The 17,050-nt window shown below is 33.0% G+C and overlaps 1 protein-coding gene across 1 annotated transcript in view; it reads left to right on the forward strand.

The window, feature by feature from the left end:
* The window catches only part of NBEAL1 (neurobeachin like 1), a 173,817-nt gene extending 159,690 nt beyond the window's left edge, over positions 1 to 14,127 (forward strand). Inside the window, exons 45-53 of the mRNA XM_044670647.1 lie at positions 5,085 to 5,174; positions 5,800 to 5,909; positions 6,892 to 7,064; positions 7,833 to 7,927; positions 8,210 to 8,326; positions 8,857 to 9,018; positions 9,778 to 9,926; positions 10,490 to 10,625; positions 14,026 to 14,127. Of these exons, the coding sequence (XP_044526582.1) occupies positions 5,085 to 5,174; positions 5,800 to 5,909; positions 6,892 to 7,064; positions 7,833 to 7,927; positions 8,210 to 8,326; positions 8,857 to 9,018; positions 9,778 to 9,926; positions 10,490 to 10,625; positions 14,026 to 14,127 (1,134 nt within the window). The remainder of the gene's footprint in view (positions 1 to 5,084; positions 5,175 to 5,799; positions 5,910 to 6,891; positions 7,065 to 7,832; positions 7,928 to 8,209; positions 8,327 to 8,856; positions 9,019 to 9,777; positions 9,927 to 10,489; positions 10,626 to 14,025) is intronic.
* Positions 14,128 to 17,050: the final 2,923 nt, after the last annotated feature.

Genomic DNA, 17,050 nt, shown 5'->3' on the forward strand with positions numbered 1-17,050 from the left:
AACATAATTTGTTTAGTCACTGATTGTTCCCTAATAGGGAGATACCCTCCTACTTTGCAGTTTTTGATGACAGTAAAAGAGCTGTTAGAAATAGTTTTGTACCTAAAGATCCTTTTCCTCCTTTTTTAAAAAATTTCTTTGTAGTACAGTATTGGCCCAATGGTGGTAGAGGTGGCTGTTAAGCTTCTGGACATAATTCCACATTGCTTTCTTGAATGTCTGGAATAATTCATAATACCACCAATGGTGCATTAATATATCTGTTTTCTTGCAGTCACTCTAACATTTATCATTTTTCAATTTTGCTATTCTTCTGAGTGTGATGAGTAAATCTCAAAATACTTCAGAGTTGCATTAGTTGCATTTCTTTAATTATTAGTGATTCAGAGCATTTTTATATGTTTTTGATAGCTTGACTTTCTTCAAAAACTTTCTGCTCAAAAGAAATTACTTGTCAGATCTATGCTTAGGGGAAAAATTCATGACTAAATAAGAGATAGAGAAGTTCATAGGAGATAAAATGGATAATTCATGAAGTTATAAAGGTTTTGGATAAAAAAATCCAATGGAACTAAAATTAGAAGAAAAGCAGGAAAGTAGAGAAAAAAATCTTTGCAGCACAATTCTCTGTTAAGGTTTCACTTTAAAAGTATATATATAGTGGGTGCAGCTAGGTAGCACAGTAGATAGAGTGCCACTCCTGAAGTCAGAAGAACTTGGGTTCAAATGTGGCCTCTGATACTTCCTGGCTATGTGACCCTGGGTCACTTAACCCCAGTTATCTAGATTTTGCCATTCTTCTCTTCTAGAATTGATACTAAGTCTGAAGGTAAGGGTTTAAAAAAAGAAAGAATAATATAGGGAACTGAGTCAAATTTACAAGAACAAGAGCCATTCCCAAATTGATAATGGTCAGAGGATTTAAATAGGCAGTTTTCAGAGGAAGAAATCAAAAGCTACTATTAGCCAAATAAAAAATCCTCTAAATCAACTAATAATTGGAAAAATTAAAATCAAAACAATTCTCAGGTACCACCTCACACCCTGATATCAATTGGTTAAGAAGACAAAAAAATAAAATGACAAATACTCTACTGTTGCAGTTATGAATTCATCTAATTAAGGTGATTTGGAAGTCCATCAAAAAAGCTATTATATTTTGCATGTTCTTTCACAGATCACCACCAAGTATATAGTCCAAAGAGGTCAAAGAAAGAGAAAAAGGTCTGATATGCACAAAAATTTTATAGCAGTTTTTTGGTGACAAATAAATTGAACCTGAGGTGAAGCCCATCAGTTGGGCAGTGGCTAAATGGGTTATGGTATATGAATGTGAAGGGATATTATTGGATATAAGAAACAACAAAGAACATAGGTTTCAGAAAAACTTGAGAAGACTTGGAAGAACTGAGGCAAAGTGAAGAGAGCAAAACCAGACGAGCAGTTTACGCTAACTGCAATAATGTAGAGATAATTGACTTTGAAAAAACATAGTGACTGATTAACATGATGACTAACTATAATTCCAATGGACTAATGATGAAACATTCCCCCTACTTCCAGCCAGAGAACTTATGAGTTCAAATTGAAGTATATTTCTTCCTTTCTTTTCTTCCTCCCTGCAAGTTAGAGAGGGGGAAAATATAAAGCATCTGATAAATCGGTTTACACAAGAATCTAAAAGCAGTTTTCTCCTTTTAGTCCATCCCCTAGTACAATTTTATAAACTAAATTTTCTCTAATGGGGTCTTTTCATACTTTAGTAATTAAACCTTTTTTTAGAAAAGGTTCAGTTTGATCCTGCCTTAAACCAGATTGTTTTTAGTTGATGTTGTTGTATAAGTTCCATACTTCTATATCTTCATTAAAGAAGGTATGTCTCTAAACTTGTACCGTTGCTTAGGACAAAATGCAACTCTAGGTTAGGCACTTCCCAGACATTTTAAATTTGGAAATAAAAAAAACATTTAGATTCAAAGGAAATTATGGCAGTTTCTAGATATGTATTTCTCACATACTTGTAAATATGTATGCATTTTTCATTATTTGTGATTGACTCTTTATAACTTGTTCCTTTTCCTGAAGAAAAAGGTAAAATAAGTGCTTCCCTTTTTCCTTATAATTTGTGTTTGGGGATAAAATTAAATTATCACATCATCGCAGCCAAGATACTTTTAAAGTTCTAGAATGGTTAAAACATGACACATTGGGAAATTATAAATTGCCTTTATGCAGTAGCTGCTTTCTTCAAAAGTTTCCTGTTAAGTGAATTTATTTAAAATGAAACTGGTTTTCCTATTGTGAAGGGGTTAAGGGAACTGGAAGGTAGGAGGAAGGATGGATGGGAGAAAGGAAGGTAGGTCCCCAGACCCCAGGGGGGAAATTCACCAGAGCCTTCTGTGCTCAAATAAAAGATCAGGTAGCAACTTGGGGTTTAGAAAAGCTAGGTTTTTTATTTATTTAATTTATTTTGATTTAATTAATTAATTTATTTAATTTAGATTAGGAAAGGGAAGGTCTAGGGAAAACTAGGAGGTAGATAGATGGGGGAAAAAAGGCGCTAAGAGCTCTGCAGGGTTCAGGGTAGAGAGCATCAGCCAGCCTCCCAGCTGGAGAGAGCAGAAAGGCGCCAAAACCCTCTCTCTTATGCTTTCTCCTATACCTCCCACAAAGGAAGTAGGAGGTGTCAGGGGAAGTTGTAGCAGGGAGCCCTGAGAAACATAGTCTCCCAAGGCTTAGAACTGGGAGATGCATCAATATCTCTCGATCATTATATTAATGATGTTAATATTAATAATGATTATTGATATTAAGAATAATATAATTTCTCTAACTCTTAATCAAGAATGTTTTTATTGCTGTTGTATTTGATATCCTGATAACTATTCTTGCTTTTTTCTAGCTTACTTGAAACATACTAGATTTTATTCCAGCCTCTTATTTAAATTCTATATGCATCTTTGTTTCAAGTATTTTTGTAAGCAATATATTGTTGAATTCTGCCTTCTAATTCATCCAGCTATCTTTCATTTTAAAAATTAATTTATCCCATTCATATTCATAATTATCTTTCCTAGTTACTCTTTTCTCTTGAGGATCACTCTATTATTTTTCCTTGTTGCATCAAGCTAAAATATAATTCACTACTTCATCCTTTTGCCATGTGATATTCAAGCAGTAAAAAGCCTATCCTTTTTCAACAAGATCTATAACCATCATTTATTGGCTAGGTATTAGAGATATAAAGAGAAAAATACAAGTTTCTGCCCTTGGGGCTCTTAAATTCTTTCACAGATTTTAACACACACACACACACACACACACACACACACACACACACACATATTCAAATAGATATATCCCCAAAACAATACACAGTAAAGAAAAGTAACAACCAATAAGTGCAATGCATCAACAACTTGGGTAGTCCAGATAGGTCTTTCATAGGCATTATTTCTTGAGCTTGACATTGAAGGATATTTTGGATTCCAAGAGATGGAGGTGCTATAAAAGTTTTCAAAGCATTTTCTTCATAATAATCCCAGAATGTAAAGTGAATAATTAGTAGTGTCTCCATTTTAGAGAGGAGAAAACAAAGTACAAAGAATTTGTGAAAGGCTTTGCCCAAAGTAAGACAATTGATTAATGGCAGAACCAGAACTGGCTTCTAGGACTTCTTACCCCCGCCCACCCCAAGTCCTTTTGCTCTTTTCTATCTCTCAATTTGATTTGTGATTTTTTTCATTGTTCAATATTTTCCTCCCAGTTACATGTGAAGACAATTTTTAGCATTAGTTTTCTAAAATGTTGAGTTCCAAATTCCATCCTTCCCCCCCCTTACTGCTCCCTGAGACAGTAATCAATTTGATAAAGGTCATACTTGTGTAATCATGCAAAACATTTCCATATGATCATTGTTGTGGAGGAATATACATTTTTTTAAAACCCATGAAGAAATATACTGAAAAATAGTATGCACCAACCTGTAGTCAGACCCCATCAGTTCTTTCTCTGGAAGTGGATAATATTTTCATCATGAGCCTTTCAGAATTGGTCTTAGATCAGGAACAGCTGGGTATCTCAGTGGATTGAGAGTTAGGCCTAGAGATGGGAGGTCCTGGGTTCAAATCCAGCCTCAGACACTTCCCAGCTGCGTGACCCTGGGCAAGTCACTTGATCCCCATTGCCCACCCTTACCACTCTTCCACCAAGGAGCCAATACACAGAAGTTAAGGGTTTAAAAAAAAGAGAGACAGAGAGAGAGAGAGAGAAAAGAATTGGTCTTAGATCATTATATTGCTAAAAATAGCTAAGTCTTTCACACTCAATTATTATAAAATATTGCTATTAGCTGTGAATAATGTTCTCCTGGTTCTGTTTACTTCACTATGTATCACTTCTTGCAAGTCTTTTCAGATTTTTCCCAAAATATTTATGTTCATCATTTCTCATAACACAATAGTATTCCATTACAAACATATACCACAACATATTCAGCCATTCCCCAATTGATAGATATCACCTCAATTTCCAATTCTTTGTACTACAAAAAGAGCTGCTATAAATATTTTTGTAAAAATAGGTCTTTCCCACTTTCTTTGATCTCTTTGTGATACAGACTTAGTAGCGATATTGCTGGGTCAAAAGATATGTATGGTTATAGCCCTTTGAGCATAGTTCCAAATTGTTCTCCAGAATAGTTGGATTAGTTCACAGCTCCACAAACCTTGCATTAGTGTACTGGTTTTCCCACAACCTCTTCAGCATTTATCATTTTCCTTTTCTGTCATATTAGCCAATCTTATAGGTGTGAGATGGTACGTCAGAGTTATTTTAATTTGCATCTCTCTAATAAATAGTGATTTGGAGCATTTTTTATATGTCTGTAGATACTTCTAATTTCTTCATCTGAGAACTGCCTGTTCATATCCTTTGACTGTCATTTGGGGAATGGTTTATATTAAAATTTGCCTGAGTTCTCTATATATTTTGAGAAATGAGACCTTTGCCAGAGACAGTTACTGTAAAAACTCATTTGTGATTTTTCTGACTTAACCTCTAATATTTTTCTTTTTCTCTATTAGGGTATCAGTGATGGTGTTCCACTTGTAAAAGCTATTGTTCCCAGAAATCAGCCTCGTTCTTTTATGACTCAGGGTAGCCCAGAGATTCTGGTGAGTTGATGTTTATCTTTTTCAGATCCTTTTGGCCTCATGGGACTAGTGAAATGCAAAAAAATATAATAAAACCATTCAAACTATGATAGAAAAACTCATACAGAAACTATTCCATTGCCATTTTATCAAATTAAAAGAAAAAGATAAGTTTGATATATGTAAAGAGGGCATAGAGGAATCAGAAGTATTTGTTTTGACTTGTTACAAATGCTGCACTAAATAAAAGTCATAGCAGAGTACTTATTTTATTGTTGAACAGTCAGTTTCTGGTTCTAATTTATATGTTAAATAATATATCTAAGAATGATAACATTAGCCCATAAGTTACCTAATGTGGATACATAATTACATGCTAATAATTCTTTCAAAATTAGGGGAAAATGATAAATTATTAAATTTAGTAAATTATCAAAGGCACATTTGACAGCTAACCTTTTGATGAAAGAAAAAGGACAGAATTCTTCACTTGTAGAACTTTATGTTGAGTATTTCTTTATCTTTTTCACAGTTAAAAAACATAAGTTTATCAATTATCTAAATGTTAAAATATTAGATCCCAAAATCATCAGAGGAAAGGAAAAGATAATTTATCTAATTTAATTACTTATGTAATGTTTTCTAGTTAACAGCAAGCATGAACTATGTAATTGGAACTCATGGGTGGCTGCCTTATGACAGAAATATTTCTAATTATTTTACATTCATCAAAGATCAAACTGTGACAAATCCTAAGTAAGTAAACAAATAGAATTTTTTCTGAGATATTTTATTTTCCCAGTTACATGCAGTAACAATTTTCAGCATACATTTTTGGAAATTTTAAGGTCCAAATTGTCTCCCTCCTTGCCTTCCCTCCCCCTTCACAGAAATGGTAAGCATCTGATCTGGGTTATATATGTATTATGCAAAAAATAAGTCCATATCGGTCCTTGTTATAAGAGAATACTCATATAAGATCTAAACCCTAAAATAAAGCCATAAATAAACTAATGTTAGAAATAGTCCGCTTTGATCTGCATCTCACTCCAACAATTCTTTCTCTGAAGGTAGATGGCATTCTTTGTCATAAGTCCTTCAGACTTAGCCTGAATCCTTGTATTGTTGAAAATAGCTAAGTCTTTCACTGTTGATGATCACACAATGTTGCTATTACTGTGTACTGTGTGTGTCCTCCCAGTTCTGCTTACCTTGTAATCAAACTAATTTAGATCATCTTAATTACTTTTAGTAGCTGCATGTGCCTGCATTTCTGCTTGATTTCCTGGTTTGATTCTCACTTTTGCCCTAACCTTCATATGTGCCCTTAGTCTGCCGACTTCTTGCCCAATTGTTCATCTTTTTCTTTGAATTGAGAGTGTTACTGACTCTTTTGGCTTTTGCTTACTTCTTTTCTTTTCAATGATTCCATCTGTAATCTTAGTGCTAAAATTATTATTTTTATCACCAAAATTGATTATTGCCCACCTACTTTAGCTTCTCAATATCATCTTTTAAGAAACTGTTCTTCATGAATAATTTATTATCATAAATGATTTTAATGTGGTAAAGTAAATATGTTGCCTTTCAAACTTTTTGTCATATACTGATAGATGAGTTGCATTTAATTAAAGAATAAAAAATAATGAATTTCTGAAAAAACTAGTAAAAAAATTTGATATATGTCTCAATTTGTCCAGTTGTTTAGGAAAATTTTTTTTTGTTACTGTATTTACAGAACTCAGCGTGGTATAAATGGTCCTTTTGCTCCAGGACTGGACATTACTTCTAAGCTCTTTGTAGTGTCACATGATGCAAAGTTATTATTCAGTGCAGGGCATTGGGACAATAGCATTCGAGTAACATCACTCACCAAAGGCAAAATGATTGCACAGCACATCAGGCATATGGGTAAGGATTATCTTTAATCTCTGGAATAAAAACATCTTTTATACTTACTGTGAGAAATCTTAATCTAACACAAGAAATAATGAACCACACTTCCCTCCTCTTGGTGGTTACTGTTTATTATTCGATCATTTTTCAGTCATGTCTGACTCTTCATGAACCCTTCATAGTTTTCTTGGCAAAGATATTGGAGTTGTTTGCCATTTTCCTTTTCCAGCTCATTTCAAGCAATTATAAGGAAACTGAGGCAAACAGGGTTGGGTGACTTGCCCAGGGTCACACAGCTAGTAACTGTCTGAGGCCAGATATGAACTCAAGTCTTCCCACCTCTGGGTCTGGCACTTTATCCACTGTGCTGCCTAGCTGCAGATGGAGATAGAATGTCCGATATGTTTGTTTTACCAGTTGGTTTTATTTATTTCTTTATTACAAGGCAAGGTTCATGGAACAAGTATGGTATAAAAATATCAATAAAGCTTTATTGTAAAATAAGAACGGCTGTGACAAATAGAATTTTGGGAATAACTGACCAGTGCAGGAGTGGTTGGGGATTTGGAGTTGGTCCATAAGCACAGTTCACCTATCATATGCTTCAACATTTTATTCAGAATTAACATTGGAAAGGTAGATAAACTTGTTTCAGATTGTTTTTCTCTGTTAATCTCAAGCAGTAAAGTCTTCACTGCAGTATTAAAACATCGAGTGATCTTTTATGGCATTTGGTCACCTTACATTAACTCAGTTTCTTTAAAAAGTTTTCTTTTCTTCCAGATATTGTGACCTGCTTATCCACTGATTATTGTGGAATACATTTGATTTCTGGTTCAAGAGATACTACATGTATGATATGGCAAGTAGCACAGCAGGTAAGCACTTGCCTAAGGTAACATCAGTATTAAGCCATAGAATCAAGGTTTGAACTCCTAATTTCACCAAATCTAGTGCCCTTTCCAATATACCCTGAAGAATTGAATTCTTAGAGTCAATTGAATCAATGTGGGAAATTTTTAGATAGTGGTAAATAACCTGTTATTACAACACTTAATATTTGTTCATGATTTGAAGGTTAATTTCCATATGAACAACATTATTATAAAAATAGCCTGTAGAAAGATGACCTTACCTTCATTCTGTTATATTACTTACAGGGAGGTATTCCTGTGGGCTTAGTGCCCAAACCCCTTCAGATTCTTTATGGACACACTGATGAAGTATCTTGTGTTGGCATCAGCACTGAATTAGACCTGGCAGTGTCAGGAGCAAGGGTAAGATTTTGCTATTTTTTTTCTCTTTAAAAAAGAATTCTCTTTATTCTAAGTGGCAAAAAATCTAAAGTGAATTTTATTTTTAGGATTCTTAGCCAAAGGGCAGGGAGAGCTACACCATATTTACATGAGAATCTTCAAAGAAAGATAAATACAAAAAAAAACCCCCAAGGCAGTTGTGACTTGCTGCTACTTGGAAAAACCGAATTCCTACAGTTATAGGTTTGCTGAACTGTGATTGAAGGGAACCCTAAGATGGAAGCTCCTTGAGGCCAGTGGGTTTCCTTTTATTCCCCAGTGGCTGCCATTAGTGTCTGAAATGTAGTAGGCACCCAAAAAATGCTTGTGAAATTGAAAGAAATAAGAGAAAGATCTGAATAGACTCTCAGGATAGGAAATGTGCCAGAAGGTATGTGGTTTTGTGGGAGTATTCTTCTTCTGTCCATCCTTCCCAATTATACTTTCTCACGTCATTCACTTTCCCTTGTCTTCCTGATCTTTTTTTAGCTTCTCTTGTCTCTTCTTTGCAGGATGGCACTGTGATTATTCATACAGTTCAGAAAGGCCAGTACATGAGGACTTTGCGACCACCATGTGAGAGTTCTCTCCTGTTGACAATTCCCAACTTGGCCTTATCATGGGAAGGACATATCATTGTCCATTCTAGCATTGAAGAAAACACCACTTTCAAGGTATGTAACATACACTATATTCATGTAATATCCCTGAATTATCTAGAGTGGCATCTGTTCATTTAGTCTCACAATTGTATTGGTGTTATGTGGGAATTTTGAAGAGAGCAAGAAAGTCCTCACTTCAGTAGGATAGATTTCTTTCACTGTTCATGTCTACACTAAGAGAACTTCATGCCAGCAACATTAGTGGTGCTCTATATTATGCTTTATTAAAATACATATGAAAAAGATTGTTTTTTTTTTAGTAAAGGAATTAATCAGTTTAAAGTAGGTTAATACATTATTTCTTCTCTTCTGTATAGTAATTTTAAAAATTAGAGTTATTTATGAAGAAAATGGCAAATGATAATTTTTTGGTAATATGAGTCTTCATCAAAATTGCCTTTTTATTTCTCAGAATTACTTGGAGGTATTTCTTGAAATGTATATATTCTCTGTCAAGTATTATCGAATCTTCATTTGTAGAAAGAAGCTACTACCGGTTCCTATTTGCCTGAGCTATTGTGGAAATGAAAGGAGATGTGTATATAAATGCATGGCAAACAGTAAAGAGCTGTATTAATATAAGCCACCAGTGTTTATTATCCTTAAGAGAAACCCCTGAATTCTTTCTCTCGCCATACCATTTAACTTTTCTGAGACTCAGAAGTCATTTTTTGTTATAGTCACAGACTTAAGTTATAAAAGAACCAAGATAAAGGAAAAAGTTAATTCTTCAATACATATCCCCAAATCTTCCGTATTTAATTTCCACAGGATAAAAATGCATTACATCTCTTTTCTGTAAATGGAAAGTATCTGGGGTCTGAGACTCTTACAGAACAAGTATCAGATATGTGTGTAGCTGGAGAGCACATCATAATGGGCAGCTTGCAAGGATTCTTGTCCATCCGAGATCTCCACAGGTAAAAAAACTAGAATCACTAGCTCATCACTTAAGAAAAATGTAGTATGATTAAAATAATGGACTGTATGTATCAACTATGGGTATCGCCAATGGGAATCTAGACTCTAAGATTTCTTTATTTTTTCGTTGTCTTTCAATAATTATCACAGATACCTCTTGACAAATGCGACAGGAATGTCAAAAGCTGATGTCACGTTCTATGCTTAGGATTTGAAAGGTTCTGTCAAAGTGGCATTTTAGAGCAGTCCAAGCAGTTTATATAGTGTCATGACATATGGGGAGTGATTTCTAGCATCGTTAAAATATTTTTTCCTGATGCATGTGATTATCAGAAAATGTTTGGAATGAAGAAGCAACAGCTTTAGCTAGAACACTTCATCTTTTAACACCTGACATCTTGGGAAAGTCACTTAGATTCTTAGGGTTTCCTTTACAGAATTTTCAGGTTTAGAAGACTTCATTTCTAGGAGATTCCTTTCAGCTCTATCATTATATCAAAAAGTCTTAGTACAATTTGAAACTATTATTTTATGAGATTTTCTTAATTCATTTCTCTTCTAGCTTAAATCTGAGCATCTCTCCATTATCCATGAGGTTGCCAATCTACTGTGTTTCTGTTACCAAAGAACATAGCCACATCCTTGTAGGTCTGGAAGATGGCAAACTGATTATTGTTGGTGTTGGCAAGCCAGCTGAGGTAAAATTTATCATCAGTAATTTTCTATCTTGAACTGCTAAGGATCCTTTTGTTTTTTCTTAATTCTGTCTTAATTAGAGGGTAATGAATGCTGTCCTAGATCTTTCCAAAACTAGACTTGGGCATGCTAATTAGCTTATAAGTCCTAAAATGGGAACTATCTTGATTTCATTTTTACAAATATCCAATATTCTTGTGCCCTTTCTTTAAAAGGCATCATTTCTCACTTCATTTCACAAAGAATATCCCCATATATCCTTTCTGGCAAACTAATTCCCTGTGGCTGATGTAAATTTGTAGGCATAGGCTTTATCAATTCCTAAATTCCTGCATATTCAGATATTGAATAACCACTTGCTTCTAGGGTAGTTATTGTGCTTTGTGAGTTTTAACAACAATACTCAGGAATGTGAATTTTAGTAGAAATAGAAATAAGTAGAACATTTTTAATCTTCAACATTAGAGGATATCATTTTGAGAGATCTGACAATAAGACGCCCTTTCACATTGATTTTACAACAAAAAAACTCCAGTTACTAGGATTCATCTATTATAAGTATTAACGTGTGTGTGTGTGTGTGTGTGTGTGTGTGTGTGTGTGTGTGTGTGTGTGTGTGTNAGTATTAACGTGTGTGTGTGTGTGTGTGTGTGTGTGTGTGTGTGTGTGTGTGTGTGTAAAGAGCCCTTTAGTTGACAGATGTTAGCCTGTTGATTTTATTTTTTTAATATATTGTAACAGAAATATTAGTTTTATAAAATGCGGGTTGTGGTAGCATTTCTGAGCTTTAGCATTTCTCCAAACATTCATATTATATTTGCAATGTAGAGACTTCCCTTGAATGCTGGTTTAAAACAAAATATCTAGCTTAATATAGCCTTGTTGTCCTTTCCTAGTTTAACAGACTTCTTTAAAACTTTAAATTTCTCTCAAAAATGTCTTCTACAAGTCTTCCTTCTCTTTTCCAGATGTATCATAGTCTGTTCAATTTTCCTTTTTAAGTTTAATTTCTTCTCTTTCTTTGAATTTAATTATCAAGATATATAGATATACATATTCTAGATGTAACATATAATCTATTGTTATTGATGTAATAAACCAAAGAAAATAAGATTTACTTTGTTTTGCATTTTTCTTTAAAGTAGTTTCATAATTTTTAAATGCTAGACTATGTGATTTGTGTGTGATAGTGTTTCATACTATCAACAAAGCATATGCCACTAAAAATATCTGTCTTTTAGTAATTCTGTACATCCATTTAAGAAAATATTTTAAATTGCCATCTTAACAAAATGTACTACATTTACAATGATGTAGCATCAGCTAAAGTTCAGAGATTATTTAGAAAAGTAAAACTTCATTTGGACACTATGATTTAAAATATGGAGATAAAATATGCCCATTTACTCAAGATCTAAATACAGTGCAGATATTGTTGTACACTGAGTGAACTCTGAAGGTCGAAAGAGTTCACTATTTATTGATTTTTAACACCTAGAAATCTTATTCAGAAATTTAAAATGTAATAAAGCAGCCAATAAATATGATTCAGAGCACCTAAGAAACATAAGATATTAGTTAGTTAATTCTGTAAAACTCCTATTATGAAAGCAAGCTATTTTGCAAGTTAAAATATTCTAGATAAATTCTAAATATAAATATATCTAGATATTGGTATGATCTCATTCTATAAAAATATGATTTATCTCTATTTAGCATCATGTAAAAAGTCAGTGCTACTATATATTACTGTATATTTTGGGGCACAGCATTCCTCTTAAAAACTATAGGTTTTTATATTCTTTGACACCTCGCTCCCCAGCCCCGACTCTCTTCTCTGCCAATGGTCAGCAGCAGTATTCTCTATCTACGCTCAGTTTCTATCACTGCTTCCACTTGGTAAGCACATGCTTTAGGTCCCCCCACACTCTGGCGTTTTTACCTCAGTATTTGTAGTCACATTGGTGAATACAAAGGAATAATTTAAGCCTCTGAAAATGGACATGTTAGATGGTTAAATATTAAGTTTTTTCTTACTCCAGGGTTTATTTAATTTACAACATAATCTGTGTTGAATGAACAGGTTTCTTTTTACTAGCAATCATTACTGTTAGAACAAACTGGCTGTCAAATGTCTAACAAATCCTTGTTTTCAAATGCTCTAACTGGAATATTATTGCATCATTTTAAATGTGGTACATTGTGTAATGATGGTAGTAACAAATGGATCTTTAAAAGACAGATTTCTGCTTACCAAAGTGTAATCATGCATCAGTGGCATGAGCCTTGATGTGAGTATATAACTGCACTCAAAGTCTGATACAACATTTTATGAAAAGAACAAAGAAAAAGAAGTCATTCCACAAGTGCTAAACATCCCGTCAGTAGCGTATAGAACACTCATCCGAGGGCCGCTCAGCTTACTGTCTAGCACTGGGCTTCCTGGCCCTCCACTTAACATTCCGGGGCATCTTCTCCTGACAAAAAACCTAAAAAAAGAACCTTCTGGGTGAAGTGCAAGAACTGCTGGGCAGGCAGAGAGACCACTGCAGGAGGCAGACTAGCTGAGAGAAAGAGGAGACCTTTGTGCCCCCCCCCCCCCCGGCACCAGCCCAAATTTCAGTCTACTTTCTTGCTTGGGTACCAGCATCTGCCGGCCTGACGTGCCTTTGAACCTTGTGCTGGCCCCTCCCTCATCGGATGGCTACCTGCTTCCTGCTTCCCTCCTCCTGGAATTCAAGGTTGACCAAAGGATGAGGAAATCAAAACCTCAGCTAAGGGAGGTGAGGGAGAAGGGGACTACTACATTTAGAAAATAATTCCTTTTCCTTTTTAGTCCAAACACTCAAAGGGTAATCATAACATTTTTATTTTTGAAATTATTTTTTTCCTATTGTTAAGCTGTATTTTCCTGAAATTTTATTCAGGAAAAAAATGCGTATATGTAAACTTTATTTTTTTTAATATTCTGTCTCTGTGAGTGATTTAAATACTATTCCAGATAAAAGAAAGGGGGGGAAAAATCACAAAAATATGAAAAATTTAGACCCGAGGGCAGGGGAGTGGGTATCAAAATAAATATAATAGGAAGAAACTCATTATTAATTCATGCATGATTTCTTAACAAAGTTTTCAAGAAATTGTCAAATATAAGAATTTGATTATCTTTCCATAGCAAGAATATTCAATTAAATTTTTAAAAATCTAGTACCTGATAAATAAGAAGAGCTACTAAACATAGTCATTCATACCTTTATGCATATATGAACCAAAAGTTATGAGTTAATTATACTAAAAACAGAAGTGTTTGTTTCCAAGTTTTTCATAATCATCTCTTGACATGTCAATTTAATTTATACCTTTTAAAATAACTTCACACTTTCTTTGGATTTTTTTTAACAGATGCGTTCAGGCCAGCTATCTAGAAAGTTGTGGGGATCCAGCAAACGACTCAGCCAGATTTCAGCTGGAGAGACAGAATATAACACTCAAAATTCTAAATGATTGCTGCTTACACCTGCTACCATTGGTTACCAAAACTTGATTTATTTTTTTGTCACTTTAAGCAAATCTCTCAATTTTATGATGACTTCTTTTTAATTCTGAAAATCATTGATAAATTATAAAATGTATGTATACTATATTTATAAAGGGTACAGAGTATGCCTTCATTTTTAAAATTCTTTAACCAGTCGCAGTGAATTATTAAATGGTATTAAAGCTATTTCTTATTCTGTACCAAAGCCAAGAAAAATGCAAGGGATTAGATTTAGTGCTCACTCTATAATCTGTTGGTTATAGTCTATAAACTGTATAGTCCAGATTTTACTTCTGAGAAAACTAAAAAAATCAAAGAAAATGAGATTTATTTATTTTGGTTATATTTATCATTCTAAACAGTACACTGTAAGGTACTTAACTATAAAAAAACAGAATATTGGAGAAAGATAGTTTTTTACAGAAGCTTTTTAGGCCTTCTTTTTAAATTGATATAAACAATTGAATTAATTTCTTTTCTGAAATATTTAGTGAATTTAAGAATTCTTCAAGTCTTTTTGTTGCACAATCTGAAGTCATTTGTAGTTAAAAGTGCAAGGATGTACAAGAAGCCAAAAAAAAAAAGTATAGAAATTGCTTCATAACCCTCTTTCACTAGAATTCAACACATAGATCTCTGAGAAATTACTCAGATGTATCTATATCTTAAAGTAATAAAGGCCAAGGGGAAGGTAAAGGAACAAGAGGTGCATTTTTGACTTTATTTATTAGTAACTGAATAATTTAAATAAGATTTAGTTAGCTAAAATACTGTATCCAGTATTGACAGTCAGATCCTTTGGAATGCATTTGAAACATAAATATTTGCATAATTTCTTATTATGTAGGTTTTATTATTTCTTATGTACTAAACAAATGTTTTTCCTGATGTTGTTAGAAGTCAGTAATAATGATTCCAAGTTGTGTTCTATTTTAATTTCCTTTGATGTGATTCATTTCTTAATTTGAAAAATGTACACCATTTAAAAAGCAGTCAGTGAGATACTGTTCTTTTAAATATATATGTGTATGTATACATATATTTCTATATATAGATCTAACTGATATTTGTGAAAATTCCTTAGTTTAGGTTTATGGACTTAATTCCCATTGATTCTGGTTAAATGCAAAAAGATGAAGTATTTATAAAAAAAATTCAAGACTAAGAAGAAAGAATTGATTTAATTTTAAAAGTTAAAAAAGTAAAAGGGATTGTTAAGCACAACGTCCTTATAAAACCATCTTCATACCTTTAAAATAACGGATTGAACTCACTAGTCTTTGAAACAATTTTCCATGCTATTCCATAATTTTTCCTACTTAGTTTAATTACATCTGTATGTGTGATTGTTTATTTTTAAAGTTTTATTAATGCTTTTTGTTTTAAAATCACAGTTCAATTTTTTTGATTAAATCTTTTTATGCTCAAATAATTTGACTAATCCAGACAGCATCTAGTATCGGCCTCTTTACAACTCTATTAGTTGGTGAGAAAATTTAAATAAATGATTCTATGCAGGAGTTTTTAAATATATAAGATGTGATACAAAGGATTTGGTCTTAAAGAACATTATCAAAGAAGAATGTGTTTCTATGGATTATCTAAATTCAAAATTTAAAAATTAAACACACTAGCAAAATAAGAGTATTATAGTGGAAATAATGTGATGTTCCAAGAATGTGTACAATATGTACTATGAGTGTGTAAAATTATGTTGAAGTCTAAGAACAAAAATCATTAGACAATCAAGTTCATTTTGTTTTTATTCATTTAATTCGATTTTTAAAAAAACCTTACCTTCCATCTTAGAATCAATACTGTGTATTGGTTCCAAGGCAGAAAAACAGTAAGGGCTAGACAGTGGGATTAAGTGACATGCCCAGAGTCACATGGATAGGAATTGTCTGAGATCACATTTGAACACAGGACCTCCCATCTGTAGGCCTGGCTCTCAATCCACTGAGCCACCTAGGTGTTCCAATTTATTCAATTTTAATAACATTTTTATTGCTAGAACCATTAATGAGGTAACACACAAAGTATGGGTATATTTTAGTTTTTCCATATTAAGATTCTATCAAGCAAGATCAACTTGATTATGTTTCCTAAATGAACTGAAAAAAAAATTTTTAGTTTTGTTAAGCCCGATTGAAATTAGAATTTTTGTTTGAGATCTGCCTTAAGATTTTTACAGAAAGATTCAGACAGGGCCACTTTAAAAATAAGCAAAATTGAATATTGGATAATATTACATTTCATTTGAAAGTAAGCACCTATACAAAATGCTATCTCTGAGTATATCATCAGAATTTACTTGTATGCTTTGATTCAGTTTAAAAATTGTCATATTGTGCTAATTTTTTAAATGGACAAATAGTGAACTTTCTCAGGGTTTCTGTTGATTTGAGAGTCTATGTATTTTATAATACAAATGCTATAGGGTTTGGTCTTAATAAGAAAGAAACATGTAAGGTCTATTGTATTACCAGAAAACCATAATAGAATGCTAGTTTTCTGTAATTCTCTTTCTATCAGAATTTAAACAGAGGGCCTGAAAAAATACAAAATGCAAATTCATAAGATACAAAGAAAAGTTAACATCACCAAGTTTAAAACAAGACTTCTTTTCAAAAACTCTTTTGGAATTTCAGAATAATCCACAAAAATAGAATTGTTAATTTTCTGCCCATGATGCATTAGTAAATATAGAAGTAAAGTCATGTTTACCTCTATCATTTAACATAAAACATAAGGAAAAAAAATGTGCAAAATCAAAAGAGAAATAATGCAAATCTTTTGGGATTCATGTAAAAACTACTTCTATATTATGTAAAAGGAGTAGCCCATCTAATTTGCTGTTTGATTTGAGTGGGCCAAATTACTTCTCTG

This window comes from Gracilinanus agilis, chromosome 3 (assembly GCF_016433145.1).
Source record: "Gracilinanus agilis isolate LMUSP501 chromosome 3, AgileGrace, whole genome shotgun sequence".
Taxonomy (NCBI): Eukaryota; Metazoa; Chordata; class Mammalia; order Didelphimorphia; family Didelphidae; genus Gracilinanus; species Gracilinanus agilis.